The sequence below is a fragment of the Tenebrio molitor genome, chromosome 1 (assembly GCF_963966145.1).
Source record: "Tenebrio molitor chromosome 1, icTenMoli1.1, whole genome shotgun sequence".
NCBI lineage: Eukaryota > Metazoa > Arthropoda > Insecta > Coleoptera > Tenebrionidae > Tenebrio > Tenebrio molitor.
Genome location: NC_091046.1, coordinates 46,287,348 through 46,313,078, shown reverse-complemented (window position 1 = coordinate 46,313,078; position 25,731 = coordinate 46,287,348). Strand labels below are relative to the sequence as shown.

The 25,731-nt window shown below is 38.9% G+C and overlaps 2 protein-coding genes across 4 annotated transcripts in view; both read right to left on the bottom strand.

Moving 5' to 3' along the window:
• The window catches only part of LOC138139130 (protein-L-histidine N-pros-methyltransferase), a 65,432-nt gene extending 45,885 nt beyond the window's left edge, over nucleotides 1-19,547 (bottom strand). Inside the window, exons 1-2 of one of the 2 annotated variants that reach the window (XM_069059308.1) lie at nucleotides 19,136-19,547; nucleotides 9,622-9,812 (exon numbers count right to left, since the gene is read on the bottom strand). In XM_069059308.1, the coding sequence (XP_068915409.1) occupies nucleotides 9,622-9,812; nucleotides 19,136-19,306 (362 nt within the window). In that variant the 5' untranslated portion in view covers nucleotides 19,307-19,547. Of the gene's footprint in view, nucleotides 1-9,621; nucleotides 9,813-18,342; nucleotides 18,441-19,135 lie in introns of those variants that run through there. The other variant, XM_069059317.1, reaches the window with a different exon arrangement.
• Nucleotides 662-7,099, bottom strand: LOC138139108 (uncharacterized). 2 transcript variants are annotated; one of them, XM_069059276.1, is made up of 7 exons: nucleotides 5,376-7,099; nucleotides 4,793-5,244; nucleotides 4,469-4,725; nucleotides 4,152-4,348; nucleotides 3,847-4,003; nucleotides 3,648-3,787; nucleotides 662-3,595 (listed from the first exon to the last, which is right to left on the bottom strand). In XM_069059276.1, exons 1-7 carry the CDS (start codon nucleotides 5,526-5,528, stop codon nucleotides 3,251-3,253), a joined length of 1,701 nt encoding a protein of 566 aa, XP_068915377.1. In that variant the 5' UTR covers nucleotides 5,529-7,099; the 3' UTR covers nucleotides 662-3,250. The 2 variants fall into 2 exon arrangements, with proteins under 2 accessions (XP_068915377.1, XP_068915386.1); XM_069059285.1 differs by having other exon boundaries at nucleotides 4,793-7,099.
• Nucleotides 19,548-25,731: the final 6,184 nt, after the last annotated feature.

The following is a 25,731-nucleotide window of genomic DNA, read 5'->3' as shown; positions in this document are numbered from 1 at the left end:
ACGCTCACGAAACGGCATAATCGCCGGTTTCGTCAATTTTTCACTTTCTTTTTTTCCCTCTTTATTTTAATTAACCTGTCAAGATTCGGGCGGCTGATCTGCACACAGAGAACAGTTTATTTCAAATAAATAAAATTAATTATTCATCAATAAATGATTTCTTTACCGGCGGCGAATTAAACTTTTATTTATAGGAACTAAACCATTTAATTGCATTACGTTTGCTATTGACCACAAACGCTTAATTACAAATTTGGAGTTTTGCTTATTTGGAGTCACTTAAATTTGTTTGTGAGAATTAAAACATTGCGAACAAATTTCGATAGTTTTATTAGCCTCCAGTTGGCTTTACTGCGCACAACAAATGTATATTTTAATTTTCTTACCTTCTTTATTTATAAGAAGTTACAATTTATTTCTAGAAACTGCAAGTTTATTAGCATGTACTCTAGCTTTACAGTTGCAGCAAAATGTGTGGATAGAACGTTCTATAGTTGTTTATTTCAGAGTATCAAAATAGTCTTCTGAAAAATTAATTATCGGCTGTTAGTTGTGAAGGATTTATTAATGGCAAATTTATTGTTTATTCCTGAAATTTACATATTTTATCTATAGGTGGTATGTAGGTACATATTTGGAAATTAAAAAAATATATTTTGCAAATATTTTTTTATTTAAGAAATACTTACGAACTGGTTTATGTATACATGGTAACATTGCAGTTCTAACTAAACTACTTAACTAACTATTCTAACTAGACTACTTAACTAAATTACGAACGGAAAAGCTTATAAAATTGCCGAAAAACCTTTACTGAATAATTTTTGCAATCATATGTGTTCCATCAATTCCTATATGAATGGATCGAGGAATAATTAAATGTTGTGGATTAAGTTTTATAATTCTTTTTCTATTTTGTTTAGTTGAAATCTCGATTTCAAATGCTGCCATGTGACTGTTAAAACCCACAGTGACACAACTGTCATAAACAATGTAAACGCTACCGCTCCAGTCTGTGACAACATTTCGAATTACACCAAAAATTGGTTCACTTACGTCATTTGTTTTATCGTGAAAAGCATAACCGATCTTATAGAATATTCCATTAATTTTAGCCCAACTAACTACATACAAGTCACTGATGCAGTCTGTAGGAAATGCATCGTTTAAGTTATAATTCTGTAAAGTACCAAGGAATTTGCCAGTTTCAAACGAATTTTCGATTCCCTTATTACTCAAAAGTCTATATGCCAATCGCAATTGTAACTTTAGTGATAACGTATATGGCAAATTTATTCTAGAGTTAACAATGTGGGCATTAACTTTCGACAATTTATGCATAGCCTCATAACGAATGGACGATAGATGTTTTAGAGGACCAACACATAGCATAGTTGAAGGATAGTGAACTAAAAAATGATACTTGGGTTTCAAGCCTTCTTGGAATAATTCTTGATAAAGACTGTTATGCTCGGCAATTAAACATTTTAAAAGGCTCAAATTAGAAGTTGTAATTGCAGGACTCGTAATTATGTCGACTATATCATATAACAACAAATATAGCCTCCAATGTTCGTCTCCTTCTGGTATTTTGTCACCTATTATTATTCCAAAGTAAGTTACAAGAGCAGCCATTTCTGAAGCCGACATTATTAAACAACCCTTAGTTAGATGATGGTCAGAAATGGCTGGTATAGGATTGCCTATGTCAACATTGCTGTTATATTGGAAGTATTTCAATCGGTGATTTAAGCAATTTAGTGAGATATATTTTTTTGATATAAGTTGTTTTATAATTTTCGCCATATCATATCTACAAATACCCTCATAAATGTCATGCATTAAGTCAAATGTGATATTTTCAACATTGTGATAGTTTTTTAAACTGTTAAAAATACAGGAACCTTGAACCCCAAATTCTTTGTTAACGACGTCAAGCTTATAATTTTGTTGATTCCTCAAAGTGGAATAATTTTCAAAAATGGCCACCTGAGTTTCAGCTTTGCTGCTTCAACATTTACGACAAAAATAATGGCTGCTAAAAGATTCAGTAAATCCGAGCAAAGAGTTAAGTCCCAGATTATCTCCTAATACAGCAAATAAACAAAAGTAAACTCGCAAATTACCTTCTGGAAGTTGTAAAGTAACACCATTCGATTCTAGAAACTGTAATTCCTCAAGTAATGAATTAAATGCCTTTCTATTTCCAAACATTGACCTATCAGAGCTGTACATTAATTGACAAAGAAAAATATTATTTAACGTTGAAGAAAAAGAAGGTGGAATGCCAGCAATTGTATAGTATAAGGCACCTATTTTATGTATACCAGCTTTAGAACCTAAAGGATTATTCGATTCAAAATCGTCATAGTACAGTAAAATCGGCAAAACAATTTTTTCACCAAAAGTGTGTTGTAGATTTTTCCACAAGCTCCCACAAAAAATGCTAGACAATTCCTGATCCTTATTTGATTCACTGACAATAAATGATTGAATGACGGTAAAAACGCCAGGAAGTTCCAAAAATTTTTTTAAGCATTTTCGCATAGGAATTACTTGCGCCTCACATTTTCTTGAGCTCATGATAATTGTATTTTCCGGATTTCTACGACTGTCCGGCATTTCACCAATAACAACAGACTTTGGCTGTATTAGGTATTTTTCAGATTCCATGTATTTAAAACGTTTATATTCTGTTTTAAAGTTTTCAAATACACTGAAGTTAAATATCGGCTGTATTATTCCATGAAGGTTGGAATCCAAGGCTTTTGTTAACTCAATCTTAATATAGTTTAGTATGTCATCAATTAATTCAGAACTATGCGAGATTATCTCCTGGACAAGATTTCTTGTTATGGAGGGATTACAATATAAGGATCCAATAAATTTTAAGAGACATCGAGTCAGATCTGTGTCTGTAAGTTGAACTGGTATATCTTTAGTGTTTATTTCATCAAAATCAGAAATGGCAGCATTATCATCTTTGTCATTTTGAGATACATTACTTCGATTACTTAAGTCACTGTCCACGCAAACGTTCCTTGTCTTAATATGGTTTGAGGCTACAACCAAATGATTACTGCTGTTCATATGTTTCTTCAAACTGAATACATTGGAAAATTTACGTAAACAATATTGATAACCACATAAATAATTTTGCTGCAAAGGATGTTGTACTTTCAGATGAAAAATAAAAATATTGCATTTCAAAAAGGTTTTTCGACATAAAGTGCAACGTAACATTGTGATCCTATACTGATTTTTGATTTTTAATTTGATTGTGGAGTTGGAAGATCTGGGGCAGTTTTTTATCACTTTTTAAATGAATATCGTAAATGATCCACTGGATAAGAAACCATATATGTTCAGCCTCCAACGGATATTGTAAGTCAAAAACTATAAAAGACTTGAAACATACGTCAACGGCTTTCAGCAGAGTTGGCACTGTATATAAAGTGTCATGGATGTAGAGATGAACAGTCTGGATGTCGTAAAATGTTGGGCCGACGATGATGATGTATGGTTGGACGGTCATCCCAAAGCTGGCCATTTTAGTCCTTTTCGCCTCAATGGCATCGTGAATGTTACTTGGAGCCTGCAATTGCTATTACTAATATACTTGTTTCAATATAAACAGAATGATATACCTTAACGTGAAGAATGAAACCCTCCTGAGATTCTGCCACCGTAGGTTTCCAATAAGTTTTTCCTCCTTTCTTTACCACTTTGCTAGCATTGTTCGAAACTGTTTCGAACAACACTAAAAACTTAATGACATCTTCGGAATCTACAGAAATCATATCGCACTTTATTTATATAGAACGCGCCAAGATAATTATGAATTACCCTTTTTAAGCTTTCCGCCATTCAGCAATTCAAACAGTATGCCGTTGGTCGGCTTCTTGTTTTTTGATACTTCTAACACGCTTTCAAATGTTGATGGCCAATGTTCGAAAAGCATGCAAACTTTGTCTTTATATAGTTCTTCGAAATCACTTTCTATCTGAAAAAAACAAGGGAACCTAATTATGAAAACGTGTGCAGGGGTGCCCCATAATTATTCGTTTAAAAAATTTCAACGTTAGGTTTTGTTGCGCAAACTTGTGAAATAATGGGTTCCCTACCAGTTATTTTATAATTTAAAGCATTACCAGTAAATATCCCGTGGATAATTTTAAAATAGGCCAGTCGTCATAAATCGATGATATCGTAATGGGGTCGTTATTGGAGTTAGGAGAAGAAAACTTTTTTCTTAGTTGGAATGATTTTTTCCAGTGCGCTAAAACACTTTCAAATGGCTCGCAATTGTTTTTGAGCCAATCTGCGCTTCTCATTACATCATCCAAATCTACAATGTAATTCGTTTTATAAATATACCTAGATAATGTTACCCCATTTCCACTCATTATGGTATAAGCCCCTTCCCCACGCGGAAATGGGGGTACCTAATATGCATAGGTCTACATACCAACATGAGATTCATCTCCACTTCCTCCATTATCGTCTTCAGAGGTATCCTTTTTGGATAGCATTTTGCATTTTCTTAAAAATTGTAACATGTTTCGATTTTTGTCTACCAGTTTACCTCTTGCTATGCCAGCTGTATTGGTTTTGGAGTACCTTTTAGGAACTGGAGCAGAGAAGTACACTTCTTTGCATTCTTTTGGAAATAAATCCACTATCGCATTGGCGACTTGTGACAATATGTCATTCGTGAGGCGGACGCTGGTGGAGAAAAATAATCATTGTAACACACCCACTGTTTACCACTTACGTAATTATAAGTACTAACTTTATATCGATATCAAAAAAGTTACAGATGACTATGTTCGTTAAATACCCTTGGCACTTAGGACTCAACCCTCTGTCATTGTATGACGCCATTATGGCTTGGCCAGTAACAGTTTTAGCAAGTAATTTCTTTAGGTCAAAATCCACCATGCACTGATGGAAAGTATTATCTCCAAGCTTCATTTTTTTAGGGAGAGGTTGATCTGATTGTTCATGTTCATTATTACTTTCTAGTATTAATATCTCAGCATTCAATATTGTGTTCGGGAGAGGTTGATTTGTTGCCGATTGAACATTTTCGGTATCGTTGTCAAATTCTATTTCAGCGTTCAATCTGTCATTGACATACTCGTAACTGTTTGCAGATAAATTTGATGTTGATGGTATGGTGATGGTGGAAACTTCTGAATCTGTAATGTCAGGTGTATCCTCTGACGGTCGCTGATAATCGCCCTGTTGAACAGGAACGTATTATTCTATGGTGCACGTGATCATGTGATTCACAAGAAAGATAAACACACAAAAATAGTAAGCATAATAAGTATACTCATTTAAACCAAAAAAATTAAACGAAATAAGCTTACATGTAACGGTTGTGCATTATGTATATTATGATGCCAATGTCTCTTTATTCTTAATCGTTCACCTATTGACGGTACAATTGTCGAAAATAATTCATCATTTCGTGTTAGTTGTTCCAACTCCTCTAGAGTAATTTGGTTTTCTACAATGAACATTTTTTATAATAATAAATTTTTCATTAATAATGCTACGAGGTATCTACATATTTTCACATTTACTTAGTTCCTATATACAGAACATTCACACAGAAAGTGCATAAGGATAGATAAAGAGAGAATGATTAGTTCTTTATATTGAAAGTAACAACTGTGCAAATAGACTCACTAATATACAATAACCATCAAAATTTTATAGAATATTATTGATGAGATAAAGAAGGAGAATTGATTATTCAATCCAGTATTTTTTTAATTCATAAATTTAGAAATTTAGAATGAGGTAATGTGTGTAATTAATACTTATTTATGTATGGTAAGATTACTCAATAATGGACCCAGTTATTTCAAAAAGTTTGCGACAATTAGTGGAAGTAACCAAGTGGATATTTAATTTTTGGCAGAAATTAACTCTAATAAAATAAAATCTCACATGCTTAGCTTGGGGTTAACCATGTTTTAAAAGAGTGTGGAAATTACCCAGTTTAGTGACATTATGGAACAATTAGATATTTTGTTTATTTATTCTTAAAAAATTTCAAAAACTTTTGAACATGCAATGACCATTATAAAAATTGGATAACTTAGTCCTCAGAAATTAATATCAACAATGCGCGCCAAATTACACCCTGAACCTACATTTTTAGATAACTTCTGTGGCGCGAACGCCATAGTGCACAGACTTAGAGCGAGGAACAAAAATATGAAATTCATCTGTAGGAACGGGATGGGTGAGAACTGATAAGTGATAACTCTATCAGGATCAGGTGGTTACAAGCTGCTGCCCATTACTAAAGCTAAAAACGTGAAAATATGATAAAAATACTAAAATCCATTAGCCTTTGTGATTTATTCTATTTTAATTTAGTACTGCCTTAGAAACAATCCTGCTGCAGGGTTCGATATGTAATGTTGCGCAATAATAGGTAAAAGTAGGTACTCACCTGTGAAGACTTGCACCAAATGTTCTAGGTTACACTTTTCAATAAGGAATCTAGCTAGGTCCCAATATTGCTTTTCCATTTTGATTATTTTTACTAAATTCCACAATTCACAAGAACACACACACATTAGACGTTGGCACAGTCGAAATGCCAATATGTTAAATGCATTGTCATCCTTACAAAAATTTACTACAAAAGCACGTTCGTCGATACCCGATATCGGAAGAACGTAATTCTATTCTTATGAATAAAATTTAATAATGGTAACTAAATTGTTCTTTCATTTATATCCTTTTTGATTTGTTTGAAACAAAATCATTCCTCAGCTCATTCCCATAAAAAAATGTTATTAAACGCAAACAAATGTCTTACAGCATTCAAACAAATCTTTTTGATTTTCTTCACACAAGGAAGTATTAGTTGTGTATAATAACGATATTGCAAATAAATGGTTTGGTTGCAGGAAATTGTCGTAATTTTTTCTCATTTCTTCTAAGGAGTAAAGCTGTGTTCCGTGTAAATTTTCTTAATATAGAGTAACAAATGGATGTGTGTGCAACTAAATCATACACCACAAGTAAAAACAGGAATGTTTATTAACGTAAAGCAGAAAATTTTTCTGTGTGTGACGGTGGCTTTCGTGCAGATTGCTTCGTGTCTTTGCCTAAATCGACGCAGAGACATCTCGCGACCGAATTCTGCGATTATTGGGTTATTAGGCCCCGACGTATTTTTGACCTGCGAGGGCAAAAACCGACTGAAATAGCAACCGAGGTCTGACGACACTTATGGATTTCTCATTTGTGTGGCGTGAAAAGAAAGTAAGCGTTGGAAGTTCGAAGATGACACATTTATAAAAGAAAATCTAATAACAAAGCCTGCTTTACGCATAATACGGTCTAGTAAAGTGCAACGAATTTTTTTTCTTTTCAACAATCTATTAGAGAATCTCCAACAGAAAATACTTCTATTCGTATACACTACTTTTTTTTACAAGTGGGGCGATTCCACGCGCGACCGCAGCGAGTGTTCTAACTCCTCGTCCAGAAAATGTGTTTTATTCACAAATTGAATACATAACTTTTTGCAACATCGTAGTCTCTGTGCAATAAAAATAAAACTTGAAAATCAGGTATCATTAATTTACTACTGTTGTTGTGTAACTTAGGTAATCAGCTAAATGTCAAAAGCTGTCACCAGTTTTTTACACTTATTTCCATAAAATGAGTGGTGAAAGTGATAATGAAGCCAACCATCTTATCAGAAATTAAATAAAACTTGGTTAAGTGCAAATGTAGTAAAGTGCGAAATAAAGTTCACCAAACTATAAAATAAAGTACTTTATTTCACGCTGTGAAAAATATGTCCACTTTAGTTTACATTTTATTTACAATAAAGGTACAAATCACAAGCTCTGTAAAAAATGTTTTCGTCGTCCTGTATTAGTTTTTCCAATTTTTTTATTAATAGTATATGTATTATGCTATTAGGAGCAAAAATTAAGTTTTATCTACAAAGTACATAACAAGTTATTTAAGAAATGTGAAGAAACCAGGAATTATTTTAAAGGAAAAGATTGGGTACACTGATAAATTAATGTAGCTCGTTTTGGAAACCGTTACTATGACTATGACTAGTATTAACAACGCTGTGAACAAAATCCGATTTTTTTAAAAATAATTATTCATCTGTCAACCAGCTTTCCATATGTCAGATTCAGAAACGAATTTGTTAAAATTTCAAATGATTTAGTCAGTTTACTTTATCTGCCGCTCGACAGCGAAGATAATAACTTTATCTGCCACTCGTCAGTGGAGATAATAACTTTATCTGCCGCTCGGCAGTGGAGATAATAACTTTATCTGCCGCTCGGCAGTGGAGATAATAACTTTTTCTGCCGCTCGTCATATTCCAAATAATATAACTTCTTAAGGGATCTATTATCCCCAAATAAACTGTTGTGGAACTTCATACAACCATAGATTCATTCATCAATTAAGAAAGAAACCAATATTTCATTTTTCACGTATTGATTTCTTTTTCAAGAAGTGAATTACTTATGTGTCTACATTCTTGGGGAAGTCTTTTAAGTGAACTTCTTTCATTTCTAATTTCTGATTGCTGCAAATTGCATCCTGCCTCACGTGTCGATCACATTTCTTCTTTTCGATTTATCTTCGTTTTCTGGATTTCTTTATTTCTCTTCACCACATTCCGTCCTCCTCCTCTTCTAATTACTAGTTTTTTCACCTTGTAACAATCAAACAAAAACTCTTCGTTAATGATTGAATTTATTCTTGTGCAAACTGCCGCTGTGATTACATTCGTATCCTTATGGCGCTTTTATCACTGTTTAATGATCCCCGATCGACCTCCGTCGATTTCTTAATTATTTTGCAAAACCGCCAGTCGACAAAAATAAACGACGAAATAATCCGAGCGACAATTAAAAAACCGGGAACGTCTTCATTAATTTTTTCTTGCAAAAAGAAAGACAGTCTCGTCGAATCGAACGTCGGCGACGTGATCTCTCCCCTCGGAGATAATTACAAAGATTAAGATTGTTTAATCGGCGTCTCCTTCTCGGAAATCTGTTAATTAAACAACAGAGAGCAAAAGGAATCCGTTCTAATTGTCCCGATAAAAAACTCTCCGGACAATCTGGACCATCTTTGGGGCCCGCAGCTGCGAGGGGACCTGGATCCCGTGGCGTATGACGTCTTGGTGGCGATCCATCATGGGTCTAATCCCCTCGCGTAAAACTCGCCCATCGCCGGTCGCAAAAAATTAATTACACTTTCCCTCTGTTCTTTGGGTTTTGAAACGGAGCGCACCATCTGGTGGGGCGATCAAGAGCGATTTTTCATAATTACACTTTTCCGACACCGTCGCCACGATAATTATCGAATAATGTGGAGTGTTTTTTCGATCGGCTAGATTCCACAGGCCTAATGACTGTCGAGCAACGAAGGAAAAAAAACGTAATTATATAATTAGTTATGCTCAGAATGACAGTCAGGTAAGAGTTAGACAAGCCTTCTATTATGGTTGTTAATGAACAAACATTTTTCAATGGGCGCTTTTTTGCCCGGCATCCTGTTATGTCGGCCGAGATGGTCATTGTGTCGGCTAATTAAATTAAGACTCACCCATTGATCGACGTCTGCGTCATGAACCAGCCCAGGAAGGTTTTCACTATGGAGTGCCAGATCTGGGTCAGGATCCAGTCGGACTTCTCCTCGGAGCGCTGCAGGAACTGGATGGTGTCGTCGTCGGGGCCCAGCTCCACGAACTTGGACGCCAGCTCCGCCGGCACCCTGGACAGGTCGCAGTGGTACCACTGGAACCAAAAGCGCATCGTCACAAAAGCTCCATTTCCAGTGGGCATTCTGGGTGAAATACCAAACGGGTACGAGCCGGCGTGTCCCTTTTTTCGTTGGTCCGGTACTATCCGCCGGATGGTCTCTTTAGCCTAGTACCGGCAGTGCATCGTTCCAAAACGATCTGCATTTCAAGTACGCGTTCTGCGTAAAGTACCAAACGGGTACGACCCTGGCGGGTGTTGATTTTTCTGCAAGCTCGCTCGTGGTTTGCAGAAAGCGGTACCGCCGTGTCCCTTTTTTTCGTTGAGGGGAGCGCTAGCCTCAATCGTCCGGTACTACCCGTCGGATGGTGCCTTTGGCCTAGTACCGGGACCAATTAACGTCTCGTCGTTCTCGTTTTGCGGTATGAATAATAATGCGTCTCACCAAAGGCGCGATTCCCTATGCATACACCGTATAAATATTCATAAGATTTGCATTCGTCTTGACGAACACCTGAAGTGATTATTTCGCACTGACAAGAAGGGGAATTGTATCATTAATTATTCTCGCGGAAACTTCACAATCGACTGCTTGTTACTCGCCAAATTGAAAAGTTCGCTTGGAGACGTGAAAGGTTCGTGTTCGGTAATTAAAACTGCTTATAAAACATTGTTTCACGACTCCTCAATTATTTCTGCCTCGTTTGCTTCGTCTCCGAGACGATCCTCCACGGTTCTCGTCACAAAACATCGACGTAGTTTTAAGAAAACCGCATCCAATTTCCGAACTGACGCCCCACGACTCAAAAAAAATTACTCAAGACTAATTCTGGATACAATTAAAAACGACAATCCCAGCCAGAGCAGTTTTGAATGCGATGATTGTTCTCAAAATTGTAATTACAGCTCTTCGAGTCAATCACGTACTAAATCCTCCACGGTTCATCGCACAGGATCTTGGGCTATCGACATTGTGACCTCTAATATACCGAGTACTCGACAATTCAGAAATTTATGCCTTCGTGCAGACTCAGACACTAAGTACGACCGAGTACTCCACCAAAACGACGCTTTAATCACCTCCGCTCAACCTACAGGGTGAAAAAATTCAACTGCACGTGCAAGCGCGCACCTCATATTTATTTGGGTGTGCCACAGGGATCGCTATTTGGGCCTGCTATACTACTTTCGTATCTCATTACAATTCCCATTTTTTTCTTCATTTTCAGTCTCCTGTCACAATTTTTGGACCCACCACGTCTTGTCATGTTGATTTGGGTGTGCCACAGGGATCGCTACTTGGGCCTGCTATAGCACTTTCCTCCACGACTTTCAATTTAATTTTTTTCTTCATTTTCGGTGCCTTGTCACAATTTTTACACGTCCTTGTACCCCCAACAGCGCGATTTTTTTTGTGGGCTGATAATTGAAAGAATCTCGTTTCCAGGGCGAAATCTCCATTAAAAATAATTGCCTGTGCACCCGCTTTCCAGACAATCTCCTAATCTTTAGTGTGGGTGTGTATGAGCGCTAAACACGTGAGGCAATTTTTTCCCTGCCCCTGAACCCCATTGGTGATGGAACAAACAAGCACATGCTGCTCAAACTTTCGATCAGATTCCTGTTCAATAAAACATTCCGACCGTGGAAAAAAAATTCAACAGATCGAACGCTTCCGATACAAGATGGCGGCGGACGGTAAGTTAATAAGTGCAATTTCTTTATTAAATGTCACCGGAGCAGTCGGATGCACATGAGGCCGCCGGGCGCGCTTCACAGGTAAGTGATGGATGGGTCCCCCGGGTAAGTTTCCATCATCATCTTCGACCAATCAGCCAAATGTAAATTTCCAGGCGGGCGCGATTTCCGCGGCGCAATTTTTTTAACGAGAGAATTTCTCCAGTGCGACGGGATTTTCCGGCGAGTGTCGGACACCTGGGTCCGGTTATTGTGCTCGGATCCCATTCAGGCCGGCCGCATTTTAGATTTAATTTATTTACAACAATAGTTTGTTTCTGTGGCCGCTTTATTTACATGTCGGCCGAGACACGTTCATTTCATGTTACTTCATTACGGAAAGTACGACGATGACGGTTCGTTACGGGCGCGAATCCACACAAATAAGGTGCTTTCTGAAGAGAACGAGACATCAGAAAGGCCGTGCAACGAGGCAGACGGTGCTGCCAACCGAGCGAAGAAACGGCGGAATTATCGTGGCTTGGATTCGTTAAACAAACAACCAAGGAGCTGAACTAGATCGGGACAAAAACAAATGCTTTTTGCAGACTTCGACTGTCTCGACCTGAAAAACACTGAAAAAACGACGACAAGCTTTCAGTATACTCTGGAACAGGATCGGCCCTAAAACGAATCCCTGAGTGACGCCTGCACAGGAACAATGTGACGAAATAGATCAGACTGGAGTGGTTTCTTTGCACAATCGGACTAACAAAGCGAAACATTTACGCCTGGAGTAATTAGGCGTGACTTGTTAATCATGGGACTCAGATCTGGTCAGTTTTTCGGCCGTTGGTACCACGTTCACAAAAACGCAACTTTGTGGAAAATAAAAGTGCAAGAAACTTTGTTGTTGAATCGTTACGTTAAACCAGTCGAATAACAATTTGTTAAATAAAAAAGAATTCAAAAAAAGATGGCGCCGAAATGTATGTAAAATAAATTCGACAAGCCACGATGTGTCAAACAATTTCTATAAAAGTTGTCTCTTAATAATATTACGTGATAAGGAACTAGAGTACTTTTACAAGTTTATTGCACTGGCGCAGCGAGGCCAATAATTACACGATCACACGAATGGCAACTTTCTTAGTACAGCCCACAAATAACCACCTAGACTCAAATCTGGTCAGTTCTTATCAGTTCCTAGCTCTTCCAGAAGAATCCAACATTCTGATAAAGAGATATTTATGATCTATTACTTCTTATCGATAAAGGGATTACTATTTTTTCTATTGTTTTTAATCACTTCGCGACAAAATATAATACTGTCTAATAGAATAGACCCCAGAAGATATTCTAGAGTAGCACATCTAAAAAAAATCTAAAACTCTCATTATGACCAACAGTTTTCGGACTCAAACTTTTAGCTTCAAGAGGAACTTTTCTAGTGCCTCATTTGCTCCAATTCTATATCTAGACTCTCAAAATTCAAACAAAATCCAAATTAGACCATTTTCTTTTCAGTTTAGATCCAAAACTAGTTAGACTTTATTAGAAAACAGATTCTAGTTCTAATTCCTCCCTACTGAGAATGTAGTTATTGCTAATAGAACAGGGTCTACAAGTCTCCCTTGAGGAACCATCTTTTCGGAAAGTCAAAGCTTTCAATATTGAGCCCAATTTCTTGACCATTTAGACATGACGTGCCAGTCCACGAATAATCACCCGGACTCAAATCCGGCCACCAACCATCTCCTAGAACCACTATGTTGCAAAATTCCCTCAGTAACACCAAGTTCACAGCTTCCGCTTCTTCGTCGAAAAAACCGTCCAATTTGTATATCTGGCGCTTGGACGACGTGTCAAGGGGGAAAAACCTCTTAAACTCTTTGCGCCGCGAGCGCATCAGCGAAGACAACACAGACCCTGGTAAAAACCGAATCGGTTGATATTTTTATGGCGTTGGTCGGAGTGGACCGGAGGCGGCTCGTTCCATTCCTCGAATGTTTGTGCCAGAACTAAAAACCGTTTCGACTGTTGCAGTTGGGCAGATTGTTTTGTCTTCCCAACTTTACTGGCACATATTGACGTTTTGGTCGATTGTCGTTTTTGCCCCTTTGTTAAGCCATCAGCCCGGAGCGTTGCCCAAACGAGAGCGACGGCCCCGGAGGAAAAATCGACGACCTTGCCCGGATTTTTTCCAACTTGTCTTGTCGTTTTCTAACGCCGTGGCCGCTTTCGATTTTACAACAATGCAGTAATTACTCGTCTTGATGGACGGCCAGCGGTGGCGGCGACGTTCTGCCCACCACACCGTCCACAATACTCGTCTGGTTGACTGCATTTCGTTTAATTAGTGGCAAGATGACGGGCGATTTTAATTCAAATTACGGACACTATAGCGCAGCTTACAAACGTACAAATTACATTTCAGCCATTGTCGATCCGGCACTGTAAAATGTTCCCTTTTTTTCCTCTCTTATTTACGGGTTTATTTATTTATATATGTATGTATTTATTTATCCGTCTGTCTGTCAGACTTGTAATTTGGTGTGACTGTGTTTAGTTCTTATTGTGGTCGTGAAAAGTGTTGACGTCACTTCAATATCGCGCGTCTGTCAGATGCTCTTTGTTCATCTTCTTAATGCAGCTACTGGCTTGGCTCACTTTTCATCTTTCAGCTACTGGATTCCACATAGATTGACTCGACGATGCCCACTTGTCTACGCTCTTGACAACAAATACCACCAACTAGACCCGTGTGGGAACGAGAACTGTCGGATCACTCCTAGACCACGATCGTACAAAGCTCCGAAGAGATCTTCATCTGTACCACTGGACTGGTTCCAAGCTCGAAAATGAAGACGCCCATCAAAACTCTTCTTTGGCAAAATAGTACCGCACATGGTACTACAGGGCCTCTTCCCGTTTAATTCCTCTGTGTTCTTCTGGCAAGGTGTCAACCAAGGCGCAGATGTGATTTGTTAAAAGCTGTCGCTTCTCAGTGCAGTACCGCAGCCGGGTACGACCCTATCGACATTTGGTGTACATGGTACTACAGAGTCTTCTCCCGTTTGATTCCTCTGTGATCTTCCGGCAAGGTGTCAACCAAAGGAGTACTCCCTTAGTTGTCGAGTACCGCACAGGAGTACTCGCTTAGGTGTCGCTTCTCGGTGCAGTACCACAGCCGGGTACGACCGTACCGCCATTTGGTGTAGTCGCTGGCCGTTAATTGCGCCAATTACGGGTCGTTATGGATCGTCGGCGGTACCGCTCCGGTCGAAATGTGAGAATGTGATGGTAATTCGGTACTAAATCGGTGTCAGGACGGTGAGCATGTGCCCGAAGAATGTCGACGTCGTAATGAACAGGGCCGGCTCGTGTACGACAAGCGAACAAGTTGTCGGGGGGGAATTAGCATCGATAGTGGGCTACCTGGTCGCCAATTCCCGACGGTAGTAATCCCATTTAAATATTAAATGAATAAATCGACGGTCGGCAGGTATGTAAACACGGCCTATCTGATCCCGACAATCCGACCGGATTCCGACCGTTTTAATTATCGGGGGGGCCCCCGCGCGCTCCGCCCCGTGATGGCATTCCACGCCGTTTATTGTACTATTTGCTACCGTTGGAGTTATGATTGTTATTAACATTGCACTTATCTGCGGCTCCTCATCAACATAAATAATGAGAACTTAATTAAAATCATATTTCAGGGCGCTGGAATGGGTGGGGCCCGACGTCTTCTCTGTTAACACCTGACTTTATGGATGGGACCGGCGCTAATTATTTTATTTATTGTCGACGGTCGTTTTGTTTATACCGTGATTAGGGTTTTTTACTAATTACGTCGAGGGCAGCGTTATGACAGGCGAAATTACTGCCCCTCATTAAAACCCCAGACGAATAAATTAACTTTTCAAATGGGGCCCAATTTATTACCGTATCACAAACCCATCACAACCTCACACCGTACATCACAACCTCCAAAATCCGCTCCGGGCGAAAAACGCGACGCCCTGGAAGATCCTCCGGGTTGATGGCTGACATTCCGGGCCCCTCCCCCTCCGGCTAGATCGCTGAATATTAGATAATGAAAATCTGAACCTGAAACGGATGCTAAACGAGCCAGAGAGACAGCCGGCGTCGTTTAAACCGCGTTCAACGTCACAAATCTGCATCCTGAAGGTGCACCGACTCGATCACCGTTCGATCTCCGGTGTCTCCTCTGGCTGTATCTCCCGGCTCGTTTGCATCCGGGGACCGGAAAGGGAGGTTGACTCGCTTGCATGTGCCGCGTTCACACAGAGGGGCGGGTGGAGGACGCCGCCCCACCAACTCCCCCATTAAACATTTATAACAATGCGTGAATGGAGAGGTGACACGGCAAACCTGGCACCGTATACAGGATGTTCCCAAGAAGATCACCAATTATTAAACAGGATCTAGAGGATCCCGATACAGGTGTCGGATGATACGCGCTCTTCTACGCTTGCGGCGGTCGCGCGTGTCAACTTCCCACTTAAAAAAAAAAGTAGTACAATGTACAATTTTTCCTAGAGCCAGTCTCGTGACAAGTGTATCGATTGTCTGGAGCGTCGGTTCCATCTTTTAACACTTCTTTGAGTCCCCATGTGGGATCACCCTGTATATGGGAGCGACCCGTTTAACGAATCGGCCGAAAATTCGTGAGATTAATTGTAGTTGTTGTCGAATGCAGTTTGTTCTCCTTTGATTGTCGAAGAGAGTCGATATAGCGGCGGCTAATGTCTTGTAAACAAGAAGTATTGGAATAAATTTGGACGGGGCACGGAGGGATCCGAGGCGGAAAAGAGGCCGGGAGGCGAAACTAATCAAGGCGGATTCGTATGAAATACAACAAGAAAACGCAACCGTGGAGAGGAGAAAAGGAGGGAAACGCGAACGGAAAAATGGGTGGGCTTAATAACGGAAACAAAGGCACCGTTCCCGATGCTATCAGAGTTATTTTCCGTACTTACGAATGTGAATTTAAAATGTATCAGAGTGTCAGGCACGGGATTCGATTCCAATACTCGATACATATATTTTTACTTAAGGGTGGAACTGGGGGGTTGGCTCTCTCTCACAATATATGGGAATTTATGTATTTCGGAATACCTCGCGGCGCGCTCGATCACATTTTGATTGCGACCGAAGTAAAACGCTCGGACCCCTCCTCCGACGGGGGTATAGTCAAGAGTACGGAAACGTGTTCGCACTGTGCATTCTTTATTCAGATGAGTTATTTACGAGGCGAAAAAGCGGGAACCCACCCGCAGGTGAAGCCGTCTTTGTCTCGGTAATTGGCGTAAATAACGACACACGCAGCCCCCGCCCCCAACTCATCGAATTACGGAAAAATCTAAATCACAAATGACACAAAGGGAGTAAAGTTTCTTGCAAAAACTACATTCCATTGTACGAAATCCAGTTAACTCATTTGAGAAGAGCGAGTCTCCTTTGCGAATTAAACATGTCGATATTGCGGAGCGGCACGCGCCCGCCCCCGGCAGGAGCGCGGATCGCGGGGCGGCGCACCGTCCCGATCGTGAACGCGACTAGTGTTCTTTTCTTTGAAGTATTTTAGGGAGCGGGCTCGGTAATGACGTTGCCGGAGTAATCCATGCATATACGGCCCCCGAAACTACCCTACACACATTCGGTTTCTTTTATTTTGCGAATCGCGGAAAAGATTTGATGAAAATCCCCTGTCGCGCCCCCGGCTCAGGCCCAATCACGCCCGAATTTAAGATCATTATCGACGAGCCCCACACCTCAAAGGGACGGCTCACCTGGGGGCTCCGGAAAATTAACACCGCCGAGGAAGCGACGTTGCACCCAATAATGACCACAGGCATTTAATTTTGTTGAACTAGGTTATGTTTTTCTAAATTTGAGGTTATAAATAATGTCAGTTCTATTAATTTGCAATAGAAGAATACCTACTCAGATATTGCGGGAAATTAGCAACGTGTTATGTTCATTTCGATAGGTTAGGCGCTTTAGTGACAGAAATCAAACAGTGTGTCCAACGTTAAAAAAACAAATTATGCCAAAACAACCTGAATGATGTTTAGTTGCATTTCTGTATTTCGACGGCATTGTAATCATTTTGTCATCTCTCTGGTATGTTTTTAATTCTGTCAGAGATACGTTTTGCCCGGGGGTTGCATTTTGTGTGGCGCCACCCCCAGCACCGCCGCGACGCTTTCACCTCGCACCTTAATCTTCGATGAGCCGCTTCGAACGGCAATAACTTGAAATATTCATCCCCGCGCCAGATTTGGGGAACGTCGAAACACAAACTCTTGTTAACCCCCGCCATGAATACATCACGGCGGCATCAAAAGTCCTCGGCGCTCTCGTGGAGACGTCGTCAATGTGTAAATTACGGAATGTAGGCGTTTTCCTGGTCGGTAGTGGCGCTTTTTCCCGATACGAATACATTATCGGGCGGAACGATATGTTGAAGTGGTGCGTGGCGGCGTGCGATGCATTCCACCCCGCTGAGTGGGTTGCTAAAAGGGAAGGTACGTAACCGGAGGTTAGCGCACCTCGGGGACGGCTCGTAAACCGGCTCCCTTGACGAACTCCCTCTCTCAAAAAAAAAAAACTCATAATTGTCACGCGCTCGCTCACACAATGACCCCGGAGGATCCGGAATTATGCGCGCGGAGACGGATTAGCCCACGAAAATAACCAAACTAGGGAGAAACACGAAACGATCAAAACTGGAAGAACTCGAGGAGACACACCGCAGATGAATTATGCAGACGAGTGCAGCGTTATCGATATGGAACGAGGGGGCTCATTACCGGCACGAAACTGTGTTTGTTCGGACAGTGGGGCCGAAAAGACTCACCTGGACCTTCAGCATGACCTTACTCTTCTCGAAAAACATGGTCTCGACGGCGACATCACCACGCTTACTAAACAATACTCGTGTCTTAATCGTGGGCTTGTGATAAGATAGCAGCATCGTAAAATGGGTTTTTGTTTGAGAAAGGTGTGCAAATATGACGAACGCGTGTCGCGGAACGATTAGCGACAGCGTCAAGAGAAGAGAGCTCGACGAGCGGAGTCGTCGAGGTGGTGGTGCCTCGTGGAGGACTCAATATGCGAAGGATTAACACCGACAGAGTGATTTATCGGTGGGGATTAAACCACCCATCAAACGACAAAAATTGTTATCTTGTTTATCTAGAACTGGTGGGTAGATGAGAAGTGCGCCGCCGATCGCTCCCCAACCACCACCCCTCAGTTATGAATAAAATATCTGGATTATTTTCTCTGCACAACATATCAACCCCTTATTCGTTATTCCTTCAGAACCTGGTTCCGCTCCGAGACTGTACCTTTCTGGTAGAAATAAAATGGCAATTACGAGTGGTCCCGCACCCACCTCAGGCTCTCCCAGCAGACCTCGAGTCGCCTCCACCGTTAACTACATACCTATAAAATATTCACAAAGCAAATACTGATTTATTATTGAGTAATTGTTAATGATTGGTGGACGCTTTGATGACCTACACGTAAGGAAAATTGACGATAATTGGGTTTGCACAGCCGCATGGATTATTTATGTAATCATTGTTCATAACGAGGGGAAAGAAAGCAAAGAAACCCTCTGCAAGTGAAAACCCACTCGCACTCACCTGCGATTTGTCGAACTGGCTGAGGAACTGGTCGGTCTGGTGCTTCTCGTACAGCGCCCTGGCGAGGCCCCCTCGAGGTCGCAGCGACAGCGCGGGCCCCGGGGCCGGCTCCGTCACGCACTCGGACACCTCCCCGTGCCCCATCTTGTAACAAACTCCATCCTCCACCATCACTGTGGCCACGAACACCCCGGAACCGTGACGGACGAAAGTGAGGTTAAGTGCGAGATTCGCGCTTTTGCGGACGCGTGGAGCGCGCGAGGGGGCCGCGACCGAGAATTCGACGGAATCGGGGGTGGAGGTGTGTCAGGGTCGGGTGGAACAGCGTGCAGGGGAGATTTTAAAGCGTGTTGGCTTTCACTTTTGACAGGTATAAACAAAACGGGGCGATTTAGGTTGGCAGCGCTGCGGCGATGTGTCAAGGCGCGCGCGCGCGTAAATTCGAATCGGAGAGGTGAAGAGTAATTAGATTAACGGCGAGTTCTGGGAATTGTTCTGTGAAATGAGCTGAGTAACAAGTTGTAACGAGTCGTTGGAGAGTAATTGCGTAATTGTCGAAAATATCTTCCGTGCATTACATTAATGACGGAGGTGAAAATCAGTTTTGAGCGAGTGGAGACTGGAGAGGTCCATTAAGAAAAACCAGTAGCACGATGTTAATTTGAAAGAGATTTTGTTTTTTGTTCGTGGATGGTATTACGAGGCAGTGGCTAATGTACGGCGGACCAGATGGAATTACAATTCACATTAATCTCAATTGTTGGGCGAGAAAATGAAGAAGCCGGATGGCCAAGCGGGTTCGATTTTGTTCGAAATTGAAATTTGGTCGGCGGGGGCAGGGGGCGGTTTTGATGACCCGTCGGGGCAAAAAGCGCCGCCTTCATTAAGACGTGACCGGTGGAAGTCGGGGCGATTCGAGTGGCCCGAGAAAAGCCGCCGCCGAGTTTCGACTAATTTAAATTTAATTATAATCCGAAATTTATACACAAACAAAAATCCAATTAAAACGGCGGAATTAAATTCGAGAAACGTTTTAACACGCGAAATCTCTAAATCGCATAAAAATTATCCGTGCGCGTGATACTTTATTAGGAGCCGGGGGCGGCCGGGGAAAAGCGACCCAACCACCGGGACCCTTAAGGGCCGGAATTCCTTAAGGATTTTCCCGGTTTTTTAAATTACATCGTGTAATTTCTACTCGAGTATAAATGAGGTTTTTTAATTGGAAATCCGAGACGGGATTCGGAGGGACCGAGGGGGCGTATAGTTAGCGATTTATTTTAATGAGAGTTTCGTTTCTTACGCCGAATCGCATGCCAAGTAGTCCAATAACGAAATATTATTACAATCGCTCCTTGCCGCTTTTATTGCACTTTTTTATTCGACGGTAATGAACGTCGTAAAATTCTATTAAAACCGCTGATGTGCTGTGCAACCTCTTTCATATTACCCCACATACAAATTATTTCACGTAATTCGCGCCGGATCGATCACATCTTCCTGAAACGTAGCTTCCTGACTCTCCTGCTGCTTGCTTTCAGGACGATCCGACTTTTTCGACGCGAGGACCGAACGGGAGCAGGATCAGGCGAAGCGTAACCGAGACAAATCAGATAAAATAAATATTCATATTTATTGCTTATTCCTGCTGTTTTTGACTAAAATAAATTTCCTGACTGCTTGTTTTCTAGTTCCACTCGTTATCCTGATTCTTTCAAAATAACGCTCATTATTTAAATCATTGTCCACCCGCAGAAAAACTTATCCACTAAAAAAATCTTCTTGCTTTACTCGACACAATCATTAATTATTTCGAAATTACTGATTATTTATTATTATTATTTGACAAACTTACACTATTGCAAAAACTTTCTTGTCATGCTAGGATTAAATATCAGCCAATATTGTTGAATTACATAATATTCAACAATTTAGAGTTATCCTGCATGCTCCTGCTTTAAATAGATGTTTAAGACTTGAAAAACAAAGAAAATAAAAAAAATATCGACGAAATCCGAATGTCTTCTCAAGTTTCAATTATTTCGAGGGGCAAATCAAGACCCTTTTATTAAATAATTCAAATAAAAAATATCTATAATGTTTGACGAAAATGATTATCCTTGTCCCATGACGAGAAAATTCGCCTGATGACAAATATGATTATGAACTTCCTTATATGGAGAAAATATAAGCTTTTAAAACAAAATTGATCTCTTTAAAGTTTTGGGCTGGGAAGGCGTTGGAAACCGTCAATTGTTGTGCTTTTTTAAAGCGTAGATTAATTGGAGCATGTTGACAGCTAACCTAAAATTTGGAACCAAAAAACTCTTTCATTTTTCTTTCTTTGCAATGTTTTACATTAAAAATAGAATGACTTAACGATTCCTATTCTCGAAGCAAATATCTAAGTGCACCCTTTGCTGAAAACAAACATGTTCAGTTATGTTCCGATTAAACATAAAAATAGTCATCGTCTCAAACGGCGGGAAATTCAAACATTACACTGTTCTAAACGGTTTCTTTTTCCAAAATAAATAATGACACTGTTTCAAGTTTTTTAAAGACAAATTTATTTGTTAGTAAATTTGTCATTTGTCATCTGTCATTGGCTTATTCGTTATTGTTTGTTAATGAGAAGTAATGATAATTGACTGAATTTAATTAAAAATTACTTATTTATTGAAGATTAAGGAAATGATACATATATAGTTTCAATTAACGTTCAGTAATATTTTCTATTTTGTACGTATGTTTCTGATAGGTCTGTTGTTGACTAAACGCTGTTCAAAAATCAAAAAATCATTGTGGTGCAAATAACACACATTTTTCATGACATTTCCTATTACTTATTACAGTGACAGATAAGTAATTTGCACCACAATAGTTTTTTGATTTTTGAACAGCGTTTAGATATCAGTTAATTACTTTTTGTGTTTTTACCTGCATCATAATATTTGGTTTTGCAAAAAATTACAAATAATTTAATAATTAATTAATTACAAAAGCAATTAGGTAAATTCGAGTTCGTTACTATCCGTCCATCACTGAATAAAAACTAAGGTTGGCAGAGTTACCTTCTAGAGCTTTTTGCGTTATATGGTTGGCAGCGCTTTGATCTCCGCAGGGCACGGACAGGAGCAAATTTTTATATACATACATATTTGACAGTTACTGCAATCTCATTTACATGTTTTAATTAAGTATCGTTGCGTTTTATATAAAAAGTGACGTTTTTGATATTTGACACTTTGACAGATTTGTCCCCAAAACATAACTTACATAATTTTATAAAATTTCCACTAAGGAGCGACCCGATAAAATGACTCCAAGTGTAATTGTAAACAAAATTAATTTTCAACAAAGCAATTTCAAGTATTTGCTAAGGATATACAGTTGGTTGCAAAAAAAAACGGGAAACGAAAATTTTCCTAATGTAAATTTGGTTTTGTCCATTTGTCAATTAATTGTCTACTTGACAGTACCTGTCAAATAATTTTTTAAAATTTCATTGAATTTTGACCACAATTCTAACCTATCTCTTGTAAGAAGGTTTTACACTATGAAAAAATTGTAAAAATGTGTCAATTTTATTCTGACAGTTCCCGGTTTTTTTTTGCAACCAACTGTACCTACGTCTAATGTTGAATTTGTTGTCCTTCATCTTATTTCAGAAGTCTGATGATTTATTTTAATTGAAGAGAATTACTAAAATTAGTATGTATTAATAATTACGCAAATTTAGAAACAGATTTATAGCTTTATGTGTGTGATAAATTCAACTCACAACTTGTGAAATGTCATTTACCATTTTCCAATTAATATGTATTGCCAGAATTATCTATACATACATCAATAATAATTTTTAATTAATTTTAAAATTTGGCAAGAATCCAATGAAGTTATGTTTTGTATATTTTGAAGTGTTTTTATTTCATTTTCTCTTTTTTTTTTTGAAGGATATATTGTAAGACCACTGTCGCAAAAATTTAAAATGAAAAGGTAATTAATTACATAACTTATTATTGTTTTAATTAATTTTAATAATCAATTATTGACACAATTAAAAGTTTTTTATTGGAAGTTAATTTAAGTTCTAGTTTATCTACGATAGATTAATTCTTTTATCATTTCCCATTACTCAAAACTTTAATTAGATTATTTTAGTGGAACGACCAAGATAATTAAGTAATCAACGAAATTATAAGCAATAAAATATGACTTTACTTTTTTGTTAGACGTAGTTAGATCGATTTCCTGTCGTGCTGTAATTTTGACTAGATTATTGGTATAAGCACAATAAGTAAAAGTTGTTAGGAACTTTTAGTCAAGAATCAATTTGATGATTATGGAAAATTAAATTAAAAATGTCTCATAATTAGAAATATTTGGGTAAAAAGAAATATTTCATATATAAACACATTTCTCATTTTTCTAGGATTCCACTTGCATCAGAAGTATTCTTCTATGACACTTGGCATCTGTCACAAAACGTCAGCTGTCATATTCCCGTGGTTAAGAGTGAGGTTATGTCAAGAGATTTAAATGAATTTGTCATCATTCTTGGAACTGCTTAATACTAAAACGTTGTAATGGAAAAAAATGCAACAGTACATTTGACATTTTGTGATTGTCAGTATGTACTTAGTGGCGACCTACGTCCGACAAAAAAGACTAAGTAAAAATCAATTCTGGGTGATTGTTGGTCAAAACAACCGTCGAGAAAAATCCCAAGTTAGGTTAATTTCTCGCGTCCATGACAGCCAACTTATTTTAATTATAATCTAAATGAAACGGTCGAAATATATTTTTTGTAGGACATTGAACTTGTTTTGCATCGAAGGTTGGTCCGGTGCCATTGGTTGTTACATTTGATTAAGCTTCGCCTCCTTGAACATTTTTCTGTGATTATGTTAATAAGTGGAAAAAACATCGGAAAAAGACAACGCAATCGCAATTAGCGATTGCCGAAACCGATCCGATATTGTCCGTCAGCGGGCGTTTCAGTTCCTGCAAAAACCTTGATAGGCGAACATTCCGATTTAGGCACAGTTCATAATTTGAATTCGTATCGAATTTGAAAAAATTCGCTTTTTTCCGCGAGTTAATTACCGACTTCTCGGAATATTTCTTGCATTGTTCCTGTACGAGAAATAATTCGGATGTTTCACGAATTTCGCTTAAATTCGGCCACAAAAGATGCAAAAAGCGCTCTCGAACAATCGGAGACGGCAAAAAATTGTCATTAAGCACATGAAGGTTATTAAAAGACTTTTTGCCAGGTACAAATTAGTCGCCGGCTACATTGTTCCGCGAATAATTCAAATTACAATTACTTTTAGAGAGAAATTTTTTGCGCGACACTACATTTAACAACGCAGCTAATAATGGAAAAATAATAAATATTACCGTACACTTCCTCCTCATTGTAATAATAATAAATGGACGAAAGAAATAGACGAGTTACGTAACCGATTTCAGACCGCTTGACTTGGTGTGGTGGGTTGTCGATATTATTGACGGAAATTACTATTTTCAAAAAATACCAATCAAAGAACGGATTCGTGTTCTCTTCAAATTCTTTTAATTTACTTCTTGAAATCTGCAAATTCACTGCAATTTTCTTTCTTATTACCACAACAATAATTATTGCAATTGATTCTGATGAACAATATGAAAACAACACCAATTAAGAAAGACGTGCAATGGTGTGTAAGTTTTCATTTTAATATTTTTTAATTATTCATCAATAATTATTATTCAACCACTCAATTTTTTCCAATTTTATTTCCATTCGAATTTTTTTCCTCCATGTCCGTACCTAATTTTTAAACAAAAACTGTGAAATCTCAGTCTTTCTAAAACTCTTTCGTACAAATTTACTAATAAAAAATATTAGACATTTATTCATCACTTTCGTTGTTGTATTAGACATTTCTTCATCACGCTGTTGCTATCGATTAAATGAAGGTTCATTACCTTTTTCATTAAGGGTGTCTACAAAAAACTTTTTATGGAAGCTTTTGGAAGCGAAGAGAGAAACGAAAAATAGTTTCCAGCGAGATTTTTTGGACACCACCTCCTTTGATTACTCACCATGGACTTTTGTGGATTCGAAAAATTATCAAAAAATTCACACTCGTGCAGGAAAGAATAGTAAATCAGTTTCAGCCACCGGATTCGACCTGACTTTGTTGGTTCGACGGTGGTAAATTTTCAAAACGTTGAGATTTTTTCTGAAAACTGAAAATTCCACTCTCGATCGTTTTGTACTCTCCCAGTAGAAATATTGAAAAATGTACTGCGCCAATCATCTTAAAATGACCCCATTACAATAGGACTGACGGGCCATATCGATCGGAAAATTTTATTTTTCGAGATTTTTCCATAGATTGGAGATTTCAGATTTCTTTCGAAAAAACCGTTATGAGCCAAGATTTTCCGGCGAAATTTGGCTTACTGACGTATTTTAACGTGAGAAAGACGAAAATGAGCTCAGATTTGCCGTACAAGGCGAAGTAACTTTTTCTTCAACAGATTTTCGAATTTTGCACTCTTCTGGGCAGCACCTCTTTTGACCGCTCACCATGGACTTATGA